At 37.3% G+C, this 22,730-nt stretch overlaps 1 protein-coding gene across 1 annotated transcript in view; it reads left to right on the forward strand.

Annotated features, from left to right (window-relative positions):
- sema6c (sema domain, transmembrane domain (TM), and cytoplasmic domain, (semaphorin) 6C) overlaps positions 1-22,247 on the forward strand; it is a 187,783-nt gene extending 165,536 nt beyond the window's left edge. Inside the window, exons 21-22 of the mRNA XM_015375570.1 lie at positions 4,185-4,340; positions 20,176-22,247. Coding sequence (XP_015231056.1) covers positions 4,185-4,340; positions 20,176-21,494 — 1,475 coding nt within the window. The 3' untranslated portion in view covers positions 21,495-22,247. The remainder of the gene's footprint in view (positions 1-4,184; positions 4,341-20,175) is intronic.
- Positions 22,248-22,730: the final 483 nt, after the last annotated feature.

The raw sequence follows: 22,730 nt of genomic DNA on the forward strand, positions 1-22,730 counted from the left end.
TGAGGGATTCTATTTCCCTTTTAAAAAAAAAACAAAAACAAATGGGGTTTAGTCTTTCTATCCTTTTTCCTACCCACACAATCACACCAGGCTGCTGTGTGATTGGTTAGATCAAGAAGCTGATCTTGTTACTGATTATTTCTTGGAGGGGAAAAAAAAAAGATCAGTTATGAGATTTAACTTTACCATTCCCGAAATTTAATTCTGGCAGACTATAAAAAATAATGATGAAGCAGTGGCACTGACGGGGCCAAACACCCTGTGGTGTGCGTTTTTAATTTGCCCAGCACAGATGGTGAAGTGACGGGACACCTCATTCGGAGTGAATACTGTCAACTGGCTCACAGCGAGGAAGAAAACAATCACTTTCCCTCCAGCCGAAGTGTCAGTGCTGCAGAATGCTAACGTTACTGCTGGCTTATTAGTGCTTTAGGGCCACGCCAAAAACAGCATGCTGCTCGCCGCAGTTTAAGGACAACAGAGAGCTTTCAGTTCAATCAAGACATGGAGTGTGTCATTGAAATTAATTTGGTAATAATACAAGGCCTGTGGCGGATAATGCCCAGCATGTTTCTTGGCATATGTCTGATTTGTGTGCTTGTCTGCTCCAACATGACGGTTGGGAATAAGCCTGGATGTTAAATATTAAACGGATTGCTTTTAAACAGAGCTCCTCTAGTCTAGGTAGGAAGGTTACATGGGCTCCACATCCTTCCTTAGGTGTGTTTTTCCAAAGTAGTCAGTTTTAAAAGCGGCAGATCCATCTCCCAGCAAGGAGATTATTTTTTTTTTTTGTAGGCAAGACAAGGCAGCTTTATTTGTATAGCACATTTCAGCAACAGGGCAATTTAAAGGGCTTTACATAAAATCAGTAAAAAAAAAAAATAAAACACTAAAGAAACAGTTAAAAATAAAAACAAAACACAAGAATAAAAATTCCAGTATAAGAGATTAAACGGTAAAGAAATGAACGTCATTTAGAGAAAGGCAACATCAAAAAGAAAAGTCTTCAGCATTGATTTAAAAGAACTGAGAATAGCAGCGGACCTGTAGGTTTCTGGGAGTTTATTCCAGATGTGAGGACCATAGAAACTGAAAGCTGCTTCCCCCTGTTTAGTTCTGACCCTAGGAACTAAACATCATAATTCATGAAAGGGTCATGAATTAAAATGACCCTTTCATTGTAATTCATGCAATGAAAGGAGGAGTTTCTTTTGATGGGCAGGCTATGCTTGTCTTTCAAAACCGTACCAGGACGATACGCTTATGTAAAGCAGGATAGAAATAGGTGGGACAGAAGGACAGGTCAGTATTATAGAGTGAAACGGGAGAAACATTTGGATAAATATGAACAAATAGTAGCCTACTAAACTAGCCCCACCCACCAGCGGCCAAAATCATTTTTGCCTGCGAGTTTGGTCTAGCCTCGATTAATGCCCCAGGCCCTAAAACTGGCGGGCCAATCACAACGCAGAGATGTGTTTTGAATTTCTGGATGCAAAGCAGGCGGGATTTTGAGGGTGTGACGACAAAGCAAAGAAAGCACAACAAGGAAGACGGCAACATCTATTGAACAGTTCTCGTTTGACTCAGCTTTGGAAGGATTAGACTGGGGGTTTTTGTTAAAACGGGAGCAGGAAGAGACTCTGCGCTCATTCATGTTTAAGAAGGACGTATCCGCCATTTTACCGACAGGCTGTTTGTTTACACTCCCCCACCAGCTTCCTGTCGCGCTAACCACGTCACAGTCAGTTGCGCACATAGGTCAGAACGTTGGCCAATAGGCACAGGCATGGCTGAAAGACAACGGTTGTTCTCATGAACAATCTTCTGATGTCTCATTCATCAGGGCTAGACTAAATTACACATTTGATCTCAAATTTAGTCTGCTTTATCAGGCTAAACAAATAGCATCGTCTCAATGTTTTTCCCTAATGCTAATCGGCCACATGCATTAACAGACACATATTACACATGTAAACTGTCTCATTGCAATTCCTAATTCTAAATGTTGCATGACAATCTGATGTATTTGAATGAAATTAAACAGTAAGCTAATACTAATAAGGAAAAAAAATTTATACACATTTTGCAATGTGGTTAGCATTTTGAAGCTGGGTACATTTCAGAAGTTTAACATTTAAGAAATGTCACACTTTACAAACTTTAAGGCCACAGCTAGTTCAAAGTGTCCATTTTAAATTAGAATATGGCTTAATATAAAAAAAAAAATCCTGTTTTACAGAAGAAGAATGTAAGCAGTGGATTTAGGTAATAAAAGGACATTTGAAAGTATAATTTTCTTATTTCCATGTTTGATCTTATCGTTTTTTGTTTGAAAATTACTAGTAAAGCCAGACTAGAAGAGTAAAACCTTGTTTTACAAGGCCTGAAATTAGAAGAAGATTGGAACTTTGATCTTGACTTTTTATATCCACTACTTTACATCCAGCAATGCTCTGATTGACTCTGCAGGGCTTAGGACTGAATTTGTTAATAAGAATACTCACAAGAGGAGGGTCATTGACAAACCAGCCCTTAGGTTATGGGATCAGATGCTTAATCAAAGGTTTAAAATAAGTATAGGCACTTTTAAATTCTGTTATCAGGGAGTTTAGGTGAAATAAAACTAGACATTAATGGACTTTACTGTATAAAGAATGTGTTTGGTGCCTTGTAAAAAGTAGTATAGCATTTCTCTACATCACCACACTGACTTTTCAACCCTGACCTTGGAGCTCCTTTATTTGCAAACACCTTCAATGACTTTAAGAAAACAGTAAAGTTTGCTCTTGCCTTCTCATTCATTCACCCATACTTCTGTTGCACAGCAGTTCAGTTTAACAGGCTTCTAAGTGCAAAAATTTTCTGCAAGAGAGCGGACAGTATCCAGCATTCTACATCACACCACAAGAAAGATTCAAGTATTTAACAGGTTTGGAAGCGTCACTCCACCATCCGTGGCTCCACACTGCCAGTTAGCTGGCTTAAACATAGGAAAAGATGTTTTTCTTTCTTTATTATTAGAAAACAAATCAAATGAACTGTTTGGAGATATCTACTGTTGTAAAATAATGTGAATCAAGGCTAATTCTCACTCTTTTTTAGAGTAAAATTGTTTTGAATTGAGGGTAATCTGACAGTATGTCTGTTAGCATACATAATATGTTAGTAAACGTAATTATAAGTAGGCTACCCAAGCAGACTGCCCAACTTATTAAAAAACAAACAAACCAGTTTGCAGTGTATTCTACCAACAAGAGATCAAAACTTCTAACACTTTTCCGAGTGTATGAATCCAAACCAAGATGATAAATAACAGCAAATCAAGAGGATAAATGACAGTATTTTAATTTGTCATTTTTTACAATTAAATTCTTTAATAGAGTTTTTTTTTTTTTTTTTAGCACTTTAAAACTTTAGAATTCATATTTTTGGTTTTCATATACCAGGAATCAAGCCCTCGTCCATGCCTTTCAATGTACACTGAAGTTTAGAAATTTTAAAAAGAAAATATTATTATCTCAAAATAGGTTAATTTGAAAGTTTATGTATGTGCATTCCGGACATGAGCTTTAAAAATAACATTTCCGAGATCGAGCAGGGGCTACTTGCATTGAACAGAAGTGATTTTCCATATCTTTCAGCATTATGCCTCTTTAATCCACATCTAAAATAGTTTATTGTTGCTCCTGTCATATAGAACCATCTTTCTGCACTACAGCCCAACTTATTTTAAAAGTTGAGCTGATGTATGTAACAGCTTTTCAGTCTTTCATTTTGACTCATGTTTTTCCAGCATGAAACATGCATACTCCATAGTACTAGTATAAGACCACATGGCACAATGGTTTCAGTATTTAACAAAGAACTTGTCACAGAGACGCCTCTGTTCTTCATGAATCTGTAGATCCTCTATTTGTCCATAAATGTAGCAAATTTCAGGGAAGGTAAGGGAATAAAATCTGTTATGTTGTCATTAGCATCTGCTGTGTGTGATCATCATGTTGCTCATCATTATAAGGTGTTTGCTTTAACAGGTGAAGGTTTCCTTTCCACTCAGGACTCATCCTCATTTCTCTAAAGTTTATTCTCCACGCTGTGTCACATTTCACTAATCACTCACTCTGTTGCCCTCCCTTCCTCCTCCTCCTCCTCCTCCTCCCCCTTCGCTACAACCACAGGGAAGACCACACCCACAAGCGCCACCACCACCCATCTTGGGGCGGCATTCCCAAAGGAGGCAGGTGACTCTGAAAGAGGTACAGGTCCTGATCGCCTTCCCCCTGTGGGGGAACAAGGGTCACCTGACTCAGAGCCAATCAGTGTGGAGATGGAGGGTAAGGGGGAGGGACAAGCGTCCTCTTTGATCTCTGACCTGCAGGGGATTGCACTGCTGGGCCCTGATCGTCTAACTGCACATTTCTAACCCGACTAACTTAGAACATGTAGAAAGGATTCACTCTGGTGCAACAATTTCCTGTTTGCAGCATGCATTTCTCCACCATATGTGACAAATCGAACATGTTTTATACATCCTCTAAAGTTTTTCATTGTTTTATTAATATGATGTGCAATTGTCGTGCCCAGAAATCAGCTTGTTTTGGTGCTGAGCAGGAATACAAATGGTGGTATGCATGCTAATAAATGAAAATGTTATTCCAGGGTGAACAATCATTTCGATTAGCTCACTAACACTTAACTCTTAATCTCCGTGAATGGCGGAAAGCATTGCTAATTAACTTTTATCACCTATATACTTCATTAGCCCCCGCGTTATATGCAGTGATGCAGAATTTTCCCAGCCAGCCTCATTTCCAGGCCAGTGTGTGGAAACTGAAGAGCATATTGTTTACATGCAGAGTTAAACATGACTCCAGAGACGCTGACCATGAGTCCAATGCACTCAAACTTTCCAACAGGGATCTGGTACACGTTAACGATATTAAGTCTCGTCCAACACATTTCGTGAAGTAAACAAATCTGCCTTGTCTAAATTGAACTCCTCTAATCAAGTCGAAGAGATCACGCATGCACATTCCTTTTATTTAGCTCCACAAAGATAAATCTCCTTCAGATATTGCACTAACCGACGAATAAAAATAAATACAGCAAAGGGGAGTTTTTAAAAAATGTTGCTTGCACATTTGAACTGTAAAATATGGGATAGGATAAAAAGAAGGTGGCCTTAATTTAGTGTTTTGATGCAGCACTCTTGCAGCAGCCACTGCTCACTAATAACAGATTTTGTTACAGCTGCTTGTCCCACTCTTTCTGAAATGACAGATCTATATTTATCCGATATTTACCATGGATGTTCAATAACATATAGGCTCACGCAGGGTCATTTAAGAATCCATCAGTTTATGTTTTCTGCAGAATTTTTTGACTGCATTCAATTTAATACCACAACAAAGGAGCCAGGACTTGGCTTCCCAACAGTGATTAAAGGTTCCCACTGATGAAGGCTGCAAAACATTGTCTAAACAAAAACAAGTTCCCAACACCTCCAGCTGCAAAGCATCTCAGTAGGTATTTCGAGCTCTTTGTTGTAAGTTAGTTTTCTTCTTTAAAGAAGCTTACTGCATGTTGCCGAGTTTTTTTCCAGGCAACAAGTTGAAATGACACCAGTGTTGTGCACATGCATGAAAGAAGAGAAACAAGCCCAGTTTTTTGCTGCAGCTGCACAGGTCTTTTGTTTAGAGGCATAATGTCATCTGAAGTTGGAGAGTAAAAAACAAAGTTTTTAGTTATTTTGAAATGTGTCCCTTTTGCTCTCACTAGACCAAAGTTATATTCTCTTGTGTGAAGTCTGATTAGGTTTGAGGTTCATTTGCAGCAGTTTATTTTTTATCCACTTTCACACACCATCACCACTGTTCTCTGTCTGTGGCTAATACTTTATGAAGTAGCCAGGTGAACTGGAGATAATAGGATGTTACACTTGTATCTGCACCCAGAGATTACTGACAGAATCCCTCTGTCATAAAGTAACGAATGGAGGCTACAGAGTTAGTAATAGGAAAACTCATCTTACATATGGAGCAATTAGCTTTTTAAACTGCAAAAAAATGAACTTCAAAAACTGATGAGTAAAAAAAAAATCATCTACTTTTGTCTCATCAGTGCTAAGCATATTATAAACTAAGAATATGAAATGTATTAACATTTTTTTTTTATATACTAGATTTTTATTAACGTTGTTAGATGCTAATAGAGCTACCAACAAATGTTCTTTTTTTTCTGTAACAATTATGTTTCACTAGCTTAACGTTTTTTTCTGTAAAAGTCATTTGGTTGTTAGACATAATCAAAGAATTTTTTCATAAGTAAAAACAGTTCCACATACTGTACGCTTTCTGAAGCTGCGACTACAGTATAACATTGACATAGGTATCAGAGTAGACTATAACATAGCTATAATCAGAGAAGCAACTCATCGTTCTTGTGAATCCACTGTTAGAAATGCAAGAAATGGTTAGTTGATAACTTACATGTTACTTTTAATTGCTTTTTCTAGTTTATTCTAAACTATGAGAGAAACATATTTTATGTCTCAATATTAGATATAAGTTAAACGGCATAGAACTAAGAGATGATCAGGTCTATTTCCAGTTGAGTGAAACCATAACATTTAGATACATCTTCACCTTTTAATCCCTAAAAAGCAACAAATATTCAACAACTTTTCTGCAGTTTCTCAACTTGTCTCAAATCACTTTTTTATATAACAGCAATAGAAAAATCTCTGTTTTTACAACAAAGATGACAATAATTACCTTAATAAGTGGCCCTTTACTTTAAATAAAACTTGATGATGTATAGCATTATTTTTTGTATAGAAAATAGGCAAATATGAATCTAATCATGGGTATAAAACACACCACTTTTGAAACAAATGCTGGTTTAAAAATAGAACTCTCTGCTTGATTGATTCATATTTAAATAATTTTTCACTCTACTGATAAAAATCTGCTAAGATGTAATTGTAAAATAATGTTTTTTATCTTCTTTTAGCTGCAATTCTAATGAAATTGACATTAAAAACCAAAGAAATGCCTCTGAAATAGGCTTTTAAAAACTAATTTAAGCTTTAAGAAAATATGTTGCTTCACCTGTTCTTCTGTCTCAAATGATCTCCTTTGAGAGATGGTTATACAGAATCTTTTCTCCAATCTATGGAATATTTTTTTAGTGCTTAGTTACGTCTGCTGGCTGATTCTTCTCTCTTTAGGGAGGCCCCAGGCATCCTTATATTACCAACTTACTATAAAGCCTAGAAAAGTTTTATATTGTAAAACCAATGTGCAGAAACAATGTAAGACATTTATTAGTAAAAAAAAAAAGTTAAGTGAAGCTCTTGCCAGCTACCTGACTTTATTTATGCCCTAACGTTGCTGCAGTTCAGCACATGGTGACTTCTGCAGAAGTCCATTGTATTAAATTATACAACACTTTGGAGTATTGCAGTTCGTAAATTTTGCTCAGTTCTTTAATATAAATATATCTTTGCTGATTTAAATCTTAGCATTTGACTGCTTTGTTCTGTAGCTAATATTGAAAACTACTGAGGTTATGGGCACTTAGATATTGGCAAATATATGAAGGTTGTTTTCCACCTTTAGAAGCTTAGATTGAAGCTTTGTTCAGCTCTCATCCTAAAGTTTACAAAGTTTATTTCTGCACATTCAGGAAGGAGATGGAGATAACTTAGAGAGGATCCTAGAACAAAGCAGCCTGTCTGTGTTTTGTTCTTTTCTTGTGGCTTTGTGGACACAAAGACCGTGTCACTAGACCATAAAACCTCAGGAAGTAAAAGAAGCTTTCATTCACACAGAAAGCTGCTGTGGTTGCAATGATGAGCTTTTCTGGCCCAAATAAGAAAAACCTGCAACAAATAAATAACCAGCAGGAATCTGAACCCGACAGTCAGAGAACATGAGTGCAGGACGGGTATGTGATATGATACAGACCACGCAGCGGCACAATCCACTCCTGCCAGAGGCTGTGACACGGCGTTTCAATCAGAAAGAACGGATGGCTGGTTGATAATCTGGGAGAGGCGGTGGGCTGGAAGGAAAAAAGCATCTATGTTCACAGGGATTCTTGTCCCACTATTTTCACTTCCTTTTTTATACCAGATACCTTTTCAACAGTCTCAGACATCTCTGCAGTAACAAGGTAGATATTTGGAAGCACAAAAAAAGAACAACCAGTTAGGAAAGGAGAAAAAACTCTTTTGAATAAAGGTTTCACAACACGCTGTACCGGTGCGCCAAGACATAGAGATAAGACAACGAAAGCTCATCCTTTGTCCTGTTTTAAGATTTCATTTTTTCCAAATAAATTTGTTGTAGCATACATTGACTTTGATGATTGAACCCATAAACATAAGGCGCAAAAATCCACTCACAATAATGCATTTTCTTTTATCAGCTACACTGATTAATTAGCCAATATATAATATAAAACATAAATCGATTTATCATTGCTTTTTTACCTTGCAAAGATATAGCTTCTAAGATCATGAGCATACATAGATGTGTGTGTGCAGGCAACTCTTCTGTATGCTTCATTTAAAAACTGTGTCACTATGATTCATTTACACATTTTTACCTTAAATACCTTTATAAATAAAACTGCCTTTTTAGAGATAAGAGGAGAATCTAAAGATTATATTTTGCAAAACAGCCCATGTCTAGCAAAACTGTTGCTTTGCAATAACAGATTAATTTATTTGAAACCTTAGATAAATATATATTTACCAAGGAGTTCCATTTTATTAGAAAAAAATGCAAATTACTAAGAAGGTTTAAGGAAAGAATTCCAAATATTTGGTCTGTTAGCAGAACTTTTCACCTAAAGAATTTACTTTCTGGTCCTTTTTTGCATTTTTAGGAATGTTTCATTTTCTGTTATATCAGATGTTTGTTTTTTAAAGATGCTTTTAAATGACTATACTAATATTTTTACAGCAGATGACGTGCAGCTTATGCTTTAACATACCTACATGAGGAGCTAGAATATAAATCCTCAAACAGGCCTTATTAAGGTGTTTCAAAAGAAGAGTTTTTTTTATTGCAAATATTAAGTTTCCTCCGGCTATATGAATTTAGTATTTAAATAAAAAGACATCCGGCAGCACAGATGTTTTTAATTAGGTTAGACCAGAAGTTGCTAATCAACACATAATTTTGTCTTATTAATCAAACAGCCCATGTTGCAACAGTCAGAAACCGCATTTCTTAAATGTGCTAAAATCTCTTTATTTTAAAGTCTGAAAAATCCTGATGGCTCAGATTAAAACAGAATCAGAAGTCTGCAAGTGTTTTAACTTATTCTTTCTCCCATCTAAAACCTTAACAGATTATAAAACCTGCTGTGGGACAGGAAGAAAATACAAACCAATAAATACATAAATGCATGAAGTAACTTATTTGCTCAAACACTCAGAGCTGAATAACATTATGTAAAAGACTAAGAACCTAAAGGAAAGGCCAGAAACCCGCTGACTTGCTGCTATTTAGAAAAATGCCAGAAGTCAGTTTTCAGTGGAGCTACTTCTGTCTGGGGAATACACCTACCTGTTCATTTTCTGTGAACACAGGAATCTGCACATTAGAACTTAGACTTCTGTGGTTTATTCTCCCCCTCTCTCTGAGCCTCTATTAGGATTTGACTTTTTCCTCTCTGCCCCCTCTCTTCCATTTAGATGAGCAGGCGTGGGCTGGACCTGACAAAAAGGAATTGGTTAGCTGCTAATTTAGCTAACCAGCATAGGGGGATAATGATGATGATGATGGAAACAAGTCAAGCGGGTGCTTTCTGTCTCATTAAAAGAGTACAGAAGAAGAGCCGGGAGTGAACTCAGTCTGAACCTTTTCATCCTGAGAGTCTGGTTTCCTGAGGGGAGACATTGATGCCAGCTAGTTTTCTAAAGAGTTATTTATACATCTAAAGACCATGGCAACAGACGTGGCCTGTATCATCAGTCACTTAGCCGGAACTGTGGATTCCCTCCAACCACCCTGAAAATATTTAAAGCTTCTGGAAAATAGGAAAATATTTGTGGGTGTTTCTGACATGGCGCTCGTGTTTTAAGGTGTGGAGCCAATGTAGAGTCAGAGACATTGACGTCCAGTTGGGTTGTTAGGACTTCTGTCTGATTTTTAAACGTTATCTCTATAAACGACATGCAATGGGCAGCTTAAAACTGCTATTGCATCTGGGGTGTCTGTGTTGATATGAAAATGTTTATGGAATCATAATTAAAATCAAAAACTTGATCATTTTCCTGTCAGGGGCCGCCAAAATATTCTTGTATTTTCAAATGAAAAAACAGTCATTCACCAAATTGAGGTAGATACAATATTGATAATTGCAGCTGAAGATCTGATTAAATAACCTACTTGGTGATCTTAAGAATGTATAAAAGGATCCAATTTATGGAGTTTTTTACTTGCGCAAATAAAGGTTAAGAAAATAAAATCTTAAAAGAAATAGAACAGCTGCCTATCTAACTGAAGCGGCCAGCGGGCAATGCTTCAGGTATGATCTAAAGATCCACTACAGGATTCAGTGGAACCGTTCGAATTTACTGGAAATGTTTTCAGCAGCAAAGTGGCTCATACAGCCTTTTCCATTTCAATTGGAACTAAGAGGTTAGTATTAAAGATCCTTCTCTGTATTTAACAGTAGACATCAGGTGCTTGTTCAGACGATCACTCTTCATCACCCAGCTCAGCTGAAGATTTTATTGCTAAATGGTCATATTTGAACTGACTAAATCCTAACAACCTTTAACACTTTTGCCTTTTTGATACTTGGATATGAATACCTGTTTACTAGGTTACATCTCAAACAACTATTTGACATGTAAATACCATCAATTGGTTGCTATGGAGACCAAAAGATGAAATTAGATGCATAAAAACAAAGGACATTTGTTAAAGTCGCATGAAGTGAGACATTCGTTCATTTGTGTTGCATCATATCCACACCACAAAAATCAAGAAAAGAGCAGATTGCTAGTTAGATCATTCTAGAATCTCTAAACAGCTTAAACAGATGAATAAAAAATAAACTGAAAAATGTGTTTAACAATTTCTCTGAACAATATTTTCAAAAGGGGATTTTTTTTTTCAAACCACAAACTCTTATTAAAGCATACACATTTAGTATTATTTGAACATTTAACCAAAAGAAGTCCTGACTTCTTTTATTTGAACATTTCTTAGTAATTTGCTTTTCATTTTAATGGTCTCTTTAAGATTAGCCTCCCCCTTCTCAAGCTGAACTCAATGTAAAATTGAATGTTAAAATATTTATCAGTTTCAAATATTAGCAGCCCTGGTTTTATATTCTAGACATGTTCATTATTGCTGTTAAATAAAAATCAAATAAATTTAGCTAAGCTTATCCATCCACACTGACCCAAAGGCCGTCTCTTATACATGTTTTATTACGAGCCAGCCATGATGTACTAAAGTACGTTTTATTCCTTAAACATGTCCGTTAACGTGAGCTACCTAAATCATCATCCTCATTGTTACGGGACACGTTAAAGGTCATGCAGCTCTGGAGCCTTTCCCAGCTCCACACCGGTTTACACCTTATTAAAAGTGACATCTGCAAAAGCACAACTCACGCCATGCAGTAAAAACTAAGCTGAAAAACACAGAACAAACCAAGCTCTTCATTTTCTATAACTGCCACTAAAATAGCTTTTTATGTCATATCGGCTATAAAAAGCCAGGTTTGAGTGTCACTGAAGTCCGCAGGGCCCAAAGTGATCAAATCCACCTCTGCAGAGGTCCCGGCCATTCGCTCTGACCCCCTTACTCTTCAGTCGGTCCCACTGACCTCTGGGGAATGTCACTCCCTCTTCATCTGCCTGTTTTCTTTTTCTTTCTTCTTCTGTTTTTAAGTGGACTAACCCTTTCAAGTGTAACTGCCTCCTTTGTTGAATTGACTTTCACTGAACCTTCAAGCGTTTTATAATTTCACTCCCTGAATTTACAGTCAGATGAAACTGTGCAGCTTCTGTCTGCAAGTTTCTCTATCTCTTAAAGCAGCAGTTCACTCTGAAGCAAACACAGCATGGCAACATTTAGATATCTTTATAACAAAATACTTTTCTAATTTTTGCATAGTATTTATTGGCGCTCCGGTTTTAGGAGAGTGGCTTTGGCATGAACTGCCTCTTTAAGCTGGTTGGTGCAGCCATGTTTTTATCCAGTGCCACTTTTTGCTCTTGAAATACACATAATTGCAGCCAAAGTTGCACTGGAAGCAGCTTGTTATACCAACCACTGAATGGCTCAATAAACAATGTATTCCTTTGTTTCTGGTTTCAGCTGCATGTGGCAACAACGACAGTAATAATACTAAAAAACTTTGCATGTTTTTTGTCAAATTATTTGTCCATAAATAAAAGTTGTACTGCACATTACCAATGTGTAATGGTGCACAGAGTAGAAAAACTCAATGCATTTTCCATTGAAGTAATAATCACCTAAAGACATTAAGTGTGCGTTCTGTCTAAACAAACACCATTTTGTTTATATCTCTCATCTCAAGCTGCTGAAATGATATTATGTTCAAGGTTGTGGGTTAAATTTCAAAATTAATATCTGAAAGTTTAAATGAATAAAACCTAAACAGTCTGATAATTCATTAAATAGCATATTTTAGGGTGTGAGGAGGACAAGTAGACCCAGCTGAATGCTGTACAAATCGTACAAAGGCATCTATTTTCAAAGCTCAAATTTAGTGCCTCGTTCAGAATGTCATCCCTTCAAAAAAAAAACTTTGATGTTTATCATGTTTTTTGTGATAGATGATTGTTTTGTAATTGCAAGCAGGTTTTTCCCGTAGCATAACATTTAATTAAGCTTCACTCATCTTCAAAGAGATGACCACAATTGTACTGGAAGGTGTTTGCTCTGGAGGAAATTTGTTCCATTGTTTTTGCAAGCAGAAAACAAAAGGAAATATGAAAAAAAAAAAATGCAATCTAGTAATATATATATTTTTTTTATTTTTTATATATATATTCGTGTTATTTTCAAATTGTGTTTGTCTGCATGGACATTTGCAACAACAAATTTTATTAATCAAGTGTTGTATTGGGCTGGAGATAAAGAGAATCTATAAAACCACACTTTGAAAAGAATGTTATTTGTAAAACTCAAAATGACAGAGAAATAAAAAAAAAGAAAGAAAGAAATTTGATCAAATAAAATCTATGAAAACTGCCAGACTTTTTTTATTATGAAGATTTTCGAATTTTTTTTCCAATTTCCATAAAGAAAACATGTTTTTGTTTGTTTTTTTGTTCAAATTTCTATTAACAAAATGTGTTCTTTGCTTGCAACAATACTGGAACAACATTCCTAAGGAGGTGAGTTTGGCAAAAATATGAATATATATTTATTTATCATGCTTAGAATTTGCAAGAAATTCAGTTAGTTTCCTCTTGGCAAATTGCCCTCTTTTACATCTTTGCTATAGCACAAAGATGCCTTAAAGGTTAGTTTATTTTCCTTTGATTAATATTTGAATATATTCTTCTACAGGAATCAGATTTGTGGGGTTGGCCACTAATGAATGCCATGTGCACCAATTCTCCCACCTGAGCTGTGGATCTTTGTAGCTCCTCCAGTGTTTCCATGAGGCTCTTTCTTATAATAAATGCTCCCTTTACCAAACCTTCCCCTTTAAGTAGACCGTAGGGTCTTGGTAGAGTTGTCGCCAAAGTTTTTCCATTTTCAGATGATGGATTGAGCTGTGCTCTGGAAAATGTCCAAAGCCCCGAATGTTGTTCTATTACTCATCTGCTTTAAACTTAACCACAACTTAACCAATGTTCCCAAGTCTTTGTGCAGCTATTTGTTCTCTAATGCTCTCTAACAAACCTTCTGGATTTGTGATGAGATGTAATTATTGTTTTGAGTTGTTACTTCTGAAGGTAATTAGCTCTTACGTAGGAGTTGAATAAGAGGTATGACACCCGTTTAGGAATTGTGTTTGTTCCTTCCCCATTATAAATTTGCACTAACTGTTGGCGATCGATCACTTGAAATAATTGTGGAACAGTTGAAAGGGGTATGAATTCCTTTGCTAAGCACTGCATAAATACAGAAACACTTTATTAACCATGGTTCAGGTTATCAGATACTTTAGCATGGTTAATTTACTCATGTTTAATCAAAGAGAGTAATGAAATATATTTACTGTATATGCATCAGCACACCTGGAATTTAATGAAGTGCTCATTACAACTGTTTTTCAGTTGGAATAGATTTGTTCCATTTCACTGTATCACCCTAACCTACGTGCTTATTTTTTATTATTGCATCCAAATAGCTGAGCACTGAGGTGGAATATTATGCAAATTCCTATTAACAAGTGTACATGATTGAATTTACTCAGTCAACAGCCAGAATCCTGCATATGTGCAGCCTATAGAGTCTGTGTGAGAGAGTATTGCCACACGGATATGCACCTTTCTTCAGCTTTTTCTCTATGCATAGACCTAAGTTTGTTAAAATTATTTCCTGTTGCTGGGAGGTTTAGCAAAGTTCTTTTTTTTTTTTCTTTTTTTAATCCGGATTTAGAACAGAAAACGGGTTCATTTGTTACAGTCTTCAACCTCAGGGTCTCCTTCAACAATTCAATTGTTTTTCGGGTGTAGGACAAATAAATCTTCAGCATTAGCAGGCAGAGGGGAAATAACACTTGCATGTGAAGCCTTGGGCTATTTTGTTTCCTTGGCTTCTTGTTGGGAAGGAGTACTCATTAATGGAATAATCACTTCCCTGGTAAGCTTGCAGAAACAGAATCTAATTAGGGCTTATTTTAGAACATCCTCACTCTAGTTGTAAAAATAGAACACAAATTGCTCTGCAGGTTTCACATTATTTATACACCCCTGAGGAAAGAAAGAGACAATCTAAGAGTTTTGTGTGAACCAAAATGTTTATACTTTCTTTAATATTCAGAGCTATATTTAAAATTCTAGTTTGATGGACCTGTGAAGCTGTATTGACCTTCAAAGTGCAAAAATGTTTCCACTATTAACGAAGTACAGCTCTTCAAACTTGGCTAATTAGCTTTAATTGGTGTCACAGAGGAACAAGATTCTTGGTGCTGTATCGTTAACAAAGTCAATTAGGGAGTTAGCAAAGACAAAAGCCATTTATTTTACCAGACATTTTGGCATTTGTATTGTGCTTTGTTTGAAGATCAAATTACCTGCAGATCTTTTAGCATGATTTCCATTTTGGAGAACTTACGCCAGTTAGTGAAATGTGGCACAGGCACCGCGATGCAAACCCAGCAAACTCTTTTCATAACCTTCTGCACTGCCTATTTTTAACGGTGTGAATGCAGCCACAGACTGCTTGTCTTCCTGCAGCGCTCTGAAAAGTAAGGGTGGGGGGGTTTCTGATAGCGTATCAGATTTGCGCAGAGCACCAGGGTTCAAACCCCAGCTGAGTGACTGTCTGTCATTCACCCTATCAAGTCTGCCTGCTTCTCACGCAGCTTCAGCCCTTAACCTCGTTTCCTTTAAATCTGCTCTTTGCCCTCTTCTGTTCCCTGTTCTTCAGGTTGTCATCTTAAATCTTTTTTTCATTAGTTTTGCTTCTGTTCCTCTGTTTCTGGGCTTTTCGAGTCTGCTCACATTCATGCCTCTCTTCAACCAAGGGTGAATTTCATTTCTTCATCTCTTCCTTTTAGCTGTTTCTCTCGTACCTTCCCTGCTCTGCTTCAACTCACGCAGCCCATCTGTCTTTCTTTTTTTTCTTACCTTTTGGCAGACTTGGATATTTCTATTTTAAACCTCGCTGAAGCAAGACCATGTCTTGTTGGCACTGAAATATCAGGTCATAATGATAGAGTACTGACTCACGCTGTGTAAACACTGATTGAACATTGTGAAATTATTGTAAGACATGGCATTGAAAACGGTGTCCAGAGGAAGTTATCATTTACACCAATAATCTGATTTAGAAAATCACATCGAGTGCCTGCGACTATCATTGCACTAACCTTTAATTTGAGTACATTTATTCAGTGTGGAAAATACTTTATCATAAATCCATTTTCTTTTAATAAAATGACAGTTTCAACACTTATTACACTTTCTGAATAGGTCCTTATCTTGAAGTCTCTTGCCAGGAGGCCAAACGAGGACCGGTATTGATTCCTACGCAGCATACAAAGAAGAGGATGTTAGGAGAAATGAAAACACCTTCAAAAGCTCACTATTAAGACAACTGTGTGCCATCTTAGGGTCAAAGAATTTCCATAGAGACCTTCTGATTTTAGGAAAACGAAGCCAGAAAAAATGCACCTTTTCTGTCCCAATGTAAGTGGGGCCTTTGGTAAATACTCCTGAGACCTCACCTGAATTCATATCATTATTGTCCCCAAAGGAGGTGTGGTCTAAAGCACCACTTTTTGATAAAGATTTTTTCTAAGGCTCTATTGTGTTTCAGTATGAAACAACGAATGAAGATGTTGAAAAACTAACTTATACCTAGTTTTAACAATGGGCAAGGATCTGTTATGTAATGGGCCAGCTGCTCTTTATAAAATCCAAGGAACCATGTTTTATTTCATCCCATCAAAAACCTAAAATATAAATATGTTTGCTTCTGCTAATAAAAAAAGAGAACTGTTGTATGTGAATTTTGAGCCTAACAATATAAAACTTAAAGGGGCCCTTGATTTTACGTTATTACATCATGTTCTACTCACCCATATGACTTTTGTGTCAATTGGAGCTGTTCTGAAGAGATTCCCCTTCCGTAGGAAGACATTACTTGGATATAGCCTAATGGAACATTAGAACAGCTCCAAATGACATAAAACTCTTATGGGTGAGTAGAACTCTATGTAATAACGTAAAATCAAGGGCCCAATGTAAAAAAAACAAAAAAAACGTTCCCCTTTAAATAGCCAGAATCAGCACAGTGACTTGCCATGTATTTTTTTTCCCATTAGCTAAATGCATTTGATCTAGAGGCTTAATTCTGCCTGGAAAAAGTAATGAATTAATATTAAATTATTTTTTTGAGTCTGAACCATGATGGCAATAAATGTGAGCAGAACGGGATGTGCATTGATATAAAAACACAGGAGGGAATGGAAAGAACACAATGTTTACAAAAAATTGCCAGTACCTCTAGTGCGCCACCTAGCTGCTTGCCTAAATCTCAGAGTTTTCATTTAATTGTGCCTGATGGCACCTTATGTCCCACATAAGCAGTGATTGAGTCACCCAGGCTGCTCATGAAACATGTTGTGACAGGCTGTTCATAGGCTTGGGTCTTATTTACCTCAGCTGCCTGTTTCACCCCCTGCTTTGTGCCGCTTGAGTCATACCCTCCAGCCAGGAGGAACACCTCCTTGGCCTACGGCTACAGATTAAAGGAGGTGGTGTGGAGGTCCATGAAGAGCAGATGGCACGCAGGTAGTGTTGGGGTGACTAAACTCAGGCAGCACACTGAGAAGAGTAGGCATTCAGCTCCTAAAAAATGTTTGATTGTAACATGGCTCCGGGGGGGAAAAAGGCAGCATAGTATTAAAATTAGATGTATTAACTGTCTCATAAGCATCTTATGATACATGATTTCTAAATGAGATAATAAGTTTAAGTAGTAATAAAAATACATTACCTAAAAACTCAAAACATTAAATTGAAAATTTGGTTTAAATTATAGATTTATTGGAATTTAAGAGCCTTGCAGCTTGGATGTGAAGATGGTGGAAAAGCACCCGATGATTACATTTCCATTACATTTTTCCACTGTATCATCGGCCAAATTAAAGCACTGTTGTCTTCCCATATTGATTGATTCTGCGGTGTCAGATGCTGTTTGAGGCTCAGGAAAATTAGGTCAGATTTGATCCATTTGCACTTTTCATCTTCAGGGCTAGAGAGAGGAGTTAAAAGAATTTGATCAAGTCCAATCACTTAGACATTCCCTGTTTGTCATCACTGATATGTAAATGTTTGGCCATCCTCCGACAAAAACCTCAGTGTGTTTAAGCTGAAAACAAACTAATATCCAAAGTGTTTGTAGATGCTATTGCATTAAATCTGTCTTCTAGAAATATAAATAATGAAAGTAGAATAATTGTAATTGAATAAGCTCAGACACTAGTACTGTAAGATTTTGTTTTTTTTATAAGTTAATGCAGGTGCAGTTTTTATAATAAAATTTTATCCAAATAAAATATAATAATAGTTGTACATGAGATTATTTTTATTTATGTAGCACCAAGTCACAACATATGTCATCTCAAGGCAATTTACAGAGACAATTCAACCAGATCAATCAGTCAGATTGGTTCAAAGATTTCTAAGGAAAACATCAAGTCATTGACTCCACTGCAATTCCTCAAAACAAGTGACAGTGGAGAGAAAAAAAATCCCTTTTAACAGAAAGAAACCTCTATCAGAACCAAAACTCTGTCTGAGCGGCCATCTGCAGTTACTTTAATTTTTTACCAACTTCATAAGTGCAGTTTTTTTTATGGCTTCACAACTAATGTTTTTGGGCGTGATATTGAGCTATCTGATTTAGGACATTTTGTACTGATTTTATTTTTAAGGACGTGTTTTTGATTATTGTCATCACAAAATACCTTAATCTTTTAGCTTTGAGAATGTAGAAGATTTAAATAGAGATTATACAAGTATTTCCTAATAATGTGAAGCTTCTGATATAGTATGATTTGTATTTAACAAAAAGGACCTTTGCTTTACATATTACTGTAGGTTATCCATAAAAAATGACTTTGACCAACTTTGTTCAAACTTTTATATACTGTACATTAAGTCGTTTTGTCATTTGTAAGTCAGTTTCATCACAGCTTAAACATTCCAATGCATTTAGATTTCTTTGTTGCATTCAAAGAAGGCTAAGATATTGTTTATGGAATAAAGATCCTTTAAAAAAAAAACTGATTTGCACAATAACTGGCACAATAACCCAACAGGTTGCTAAAAAAAAGATTGGCTATGAGACGAATGATCTGGCTTTGATGCCATAATTATTCAACAGTATAAAATTATAGTAATCTCAATTTCTGCATGTGTTGAGATTTAATTTACAAAAAAGATCACCTTAAGATATTTAAAATATACTTTATGAAAAGTGTGGGTCTATAATAAAAAAAAAAAAGTCAAATTCAGACCAAATTATTCAACAAGCCTTCCTTCATTAGCCATCTCATCATCATTTTAAACATCTCATAAAGTATCATTAGTCTTAATTGTTTTTTGTTTTCTTCACCAAAGCTTTCATTAACTGTTGAATTTAGTTGTCTGCAACACCTGCAACCCCCCTCCACACACACACCTACATATACATATACACAAACACCTCCTCGGTGCAGCTCTGCCAGCCTCCTGTTGGAGACTAATCAGTTTCACAGAAACTGTCATTAAGGTGGAAAGGAGGGTCTGACACCACAGATGGCAGCAGCCTTTTGCAAATGAGCTCTGATTATGAAAGGTGGCAGGTTTCACTCTTCTCAATCATCTCTGCCTTTCACGCCATTAGGCAAACACAGAGCGAGGGTCACTACAGCCTAACACATTTTCATGGTAGATTTAGTTCATCTTGGTACCCTTGAGTTTATAGTGCACTGCTGCACAAATGCCCCCCTTGACTTCATTTTTTGAAAGAGTATGACAACCTCATTTGAGTCCATATTGGCAAAGTTGCCACACTCTGTGAACTATAGAACGAACCTGTTATTTTAGGCTCACTCGTCATAACCAGGTGTTCTTACTCCTGATCTTTGCATTAGAAATCAGTCTGTGAAAATGACATCAGATTTCTGCTGCTGAGTTTTCATCAATATTTAAAGCTCTAACTCATCTTAGAGCTTGTTTCTCTCTGACTGAGGAGCTATTGGTCTCTACCAGTCTTAGAAAGGAAGGGTATATTGATCTCTTAACAGGTGAAGGAGAATAGGCCAGGAGCTCGGTTTAAATACCTATCCCATGCTGTTTCACAGTTTTTGTAAACACAACCTCTTATCTATTTGAGCCCCTTTCAGAGTTATACTTAAGCCTTTGAACATTTTTCTTTTATTGGATTTAATCTCGGTCATGAACAAAATTCTAACCAAATTATGTTGTTTTTTATTTTAAAGGTGTGAGAAGACCCCCAGAGCTGGACAGAACCAATCACAGCGTCCATTACACCCTTCTGATAGCATGCGTTTTGGTGGCTTTTGTCCTCGGGGCTTTTGTCTCTGGGTTCCTGGTCTCATGCTACTGTAACCACACAAGTCACAAGACCAAAAAGTTGTCAAAAGATCCAGAGGCCCCGATCCCACATGCTCTGTCACTCCGAAGTCTGGCAAAGCTTAATGGTCTCCTGGATAGCCAGAGTAAAGAAGACAAGATGGAGGTGTCATCTCCAAAGATCTACAATTCTTTATTTACCAACGGTAAGGAGCATCACCCAGTAAGGAGATTCGGCCATCCTGGAATGACAATGGGAGACCTTGTCCATCCTCACCACGCTCACCTTCACCCTTCCTCAGAGCTATCTGGTTTACCTACACCAGATTCAACTCCTGAACTGCCCATTAAGAGCATGAAAGCCTTTAAGAACCAATGGGAAAAGAACCAGAACTGCAACAATGCCAAGGAACCAAAGTCTCACAACATAAGCTCAAGACCCAGTTCTGCCCTGCTTCCCCAGCAGGTCTTCTCTTACTCCCATGGCCTGCCCAATGGACATCCAGCAATGGGTCATATGCACCCTGAGGAACGCAAAATCCACAATGTTGAGCGCGTTTTAGCTCAGCCTTACCCCAACTATCCTCAGAAGGTAATGGAGGTTACATCACTGGATGAACTCCTAAAACACATCCATGATCCAAACAGCAGCAAGACCTCTCAGTTAATGAGTCCTTCAAGTCTATTGGCCAGCGGAGGTGGAGGACAGCTTGTCTTTGCCAACCGAATTCAACCTCATATTCCTGAAACGGAATCGGCCCCCTATTACAGCTCATCCACCCTACCCCGGGACAGTCTTACACGTCGAATGGATGTTCCTCCGGACATCCCCTCACACCATCAGTCTACCTTGGAGAGGAGGCACTCCTCTCAGCGGCACTCACTAATTTCTGCGGCTACCAAGATGTCCGGAGCAGGTGCAGTAGGCGGAGGAGGAATGATTCCCCGCCAGCACAGTTTCAGCCAACGAAGTGGTGGACCTCAACAGCCGCCACCGCTATTGGCTCGAATGAACTCTACAGGTAGCGCCTGTGAGGTTCACTATCCTCTCATCCCAAATGGGTACCTGGCACGTCAGCATAGCTATACTGGTGAACAGCATGACATCCAGCACCGAGGTGCGATCGTCCGCCGGTCATCCTCTCTCAAACCGGATGTCCCTCCGAAACCGCTATTCATACCTGCCACTTCCCCTGTCAATGAACAAGGCAAGTACAACTACTGAGAAGGGACCTTCCAAGACTACAGTACAGGACCCTGTTCTCTATATGCCATCTGTGAGAAACTTTCCTTTAAAGGAAATGCTCTGGGTTTGAGGTGACAGACCCTGACCAAACAACACAATAAATTGTGTGGTAGCAAGTCTCACTGTGGACAAAAGCCTCAACCAAACTTATTTCTGCTTTTTCTTTTGTTTTGTCCAACAAATATCTTTGTACCATATTGGTATTGTTCAGCTTCTTGCTTATTATAGAACTGCCAACCCAGGTGACATGATGCCACCTTGTTAAATTAGGCTGCCAATGTCCTCAATGTGGATTTACAATGCAATTCAGCGTTTGGACAAGTTGATGTTGGACGAACCTTGAAACATCGCTCATCCTCAAGACTTAAAAGCCAGACGCTCCTGCAGTGCTTCAGATCATGCTTTTGCTTAACATTTTTTGATGTAGTGTTTGTATCCTCTCCCCTTCCACCCTATTCAAGAATGTGTTTATATTATGCATGTGTGTGTATATACAGTATATGTGTGTTTATATCCACACTGTATATGTATACATATACATATGCAGTACTGGTAACCTGTGGTGAAAAGTTAAGCAATTTCCCCTAAGGTATGTTTGTCTTTGCCTTACTTGTACACTCTCATGTTTGGGCATACCAAACCCTCTCACCTAGAAATAGGAGAAACCAAACCATGCAGATACCAAATTTGACAGTTGGCTGAAGAAACTTTGTTCATGTTGATACAAAGAAAAGAAATCTAAAAAAAAATAAATAAATAAATAAAAAAATAGCTTCCATTGACTTCAAAACCCATCTTTTCTTTATTTAGCTGATGTCATGTATAAAGTGACAAACTTGGGTCCATTAACGTTCTTAAGAATGTTTTTTTTTTAAGATTGGTGCTTCAACGGAAAAAAAAATCGAACCTCTAAAATCAATATATGAATAAGGCTATATACCTATGGACCCAGAGGACGTAACAAACATGACACAGCATATAAGAATGAACAGCAACATAGAATGGACTCCTGTTATTCTAGGTATTAACTTTGTGGCTATTGGTTGTAAATAAAGAAATAATTACTAGCCAAATTTTAACTGTATGTGTAAATGTGTGCCTTATTTAATGATGGTGTGTTAACTAGGGTTGGGGGAGGGTTAACGCAAGGGGCTCAACTGGCTACTATGCTACAGTATATTATTGGTGTTTGATTTTCTACAGTTGTCACCATTG

The sequence above is a fragment of the Cyprinodon variegatus genome, unplaced genomic scaffold (genome assembly GCF_000732505.1).
Source record: "Cyprinodon variegatus isolate N-32 unplaced genomic scaffold, C_variegatus-1.0 Scaffold0, whole genome shotgun sequence".
Classification (NCBI taxonomy): Eukaryota; Metazoa; Chordata; class Actinopteri; order Cyprinodontiformes; family Cyprinodontidae; genus Cyprinodon; species Cyprinodon variegatus.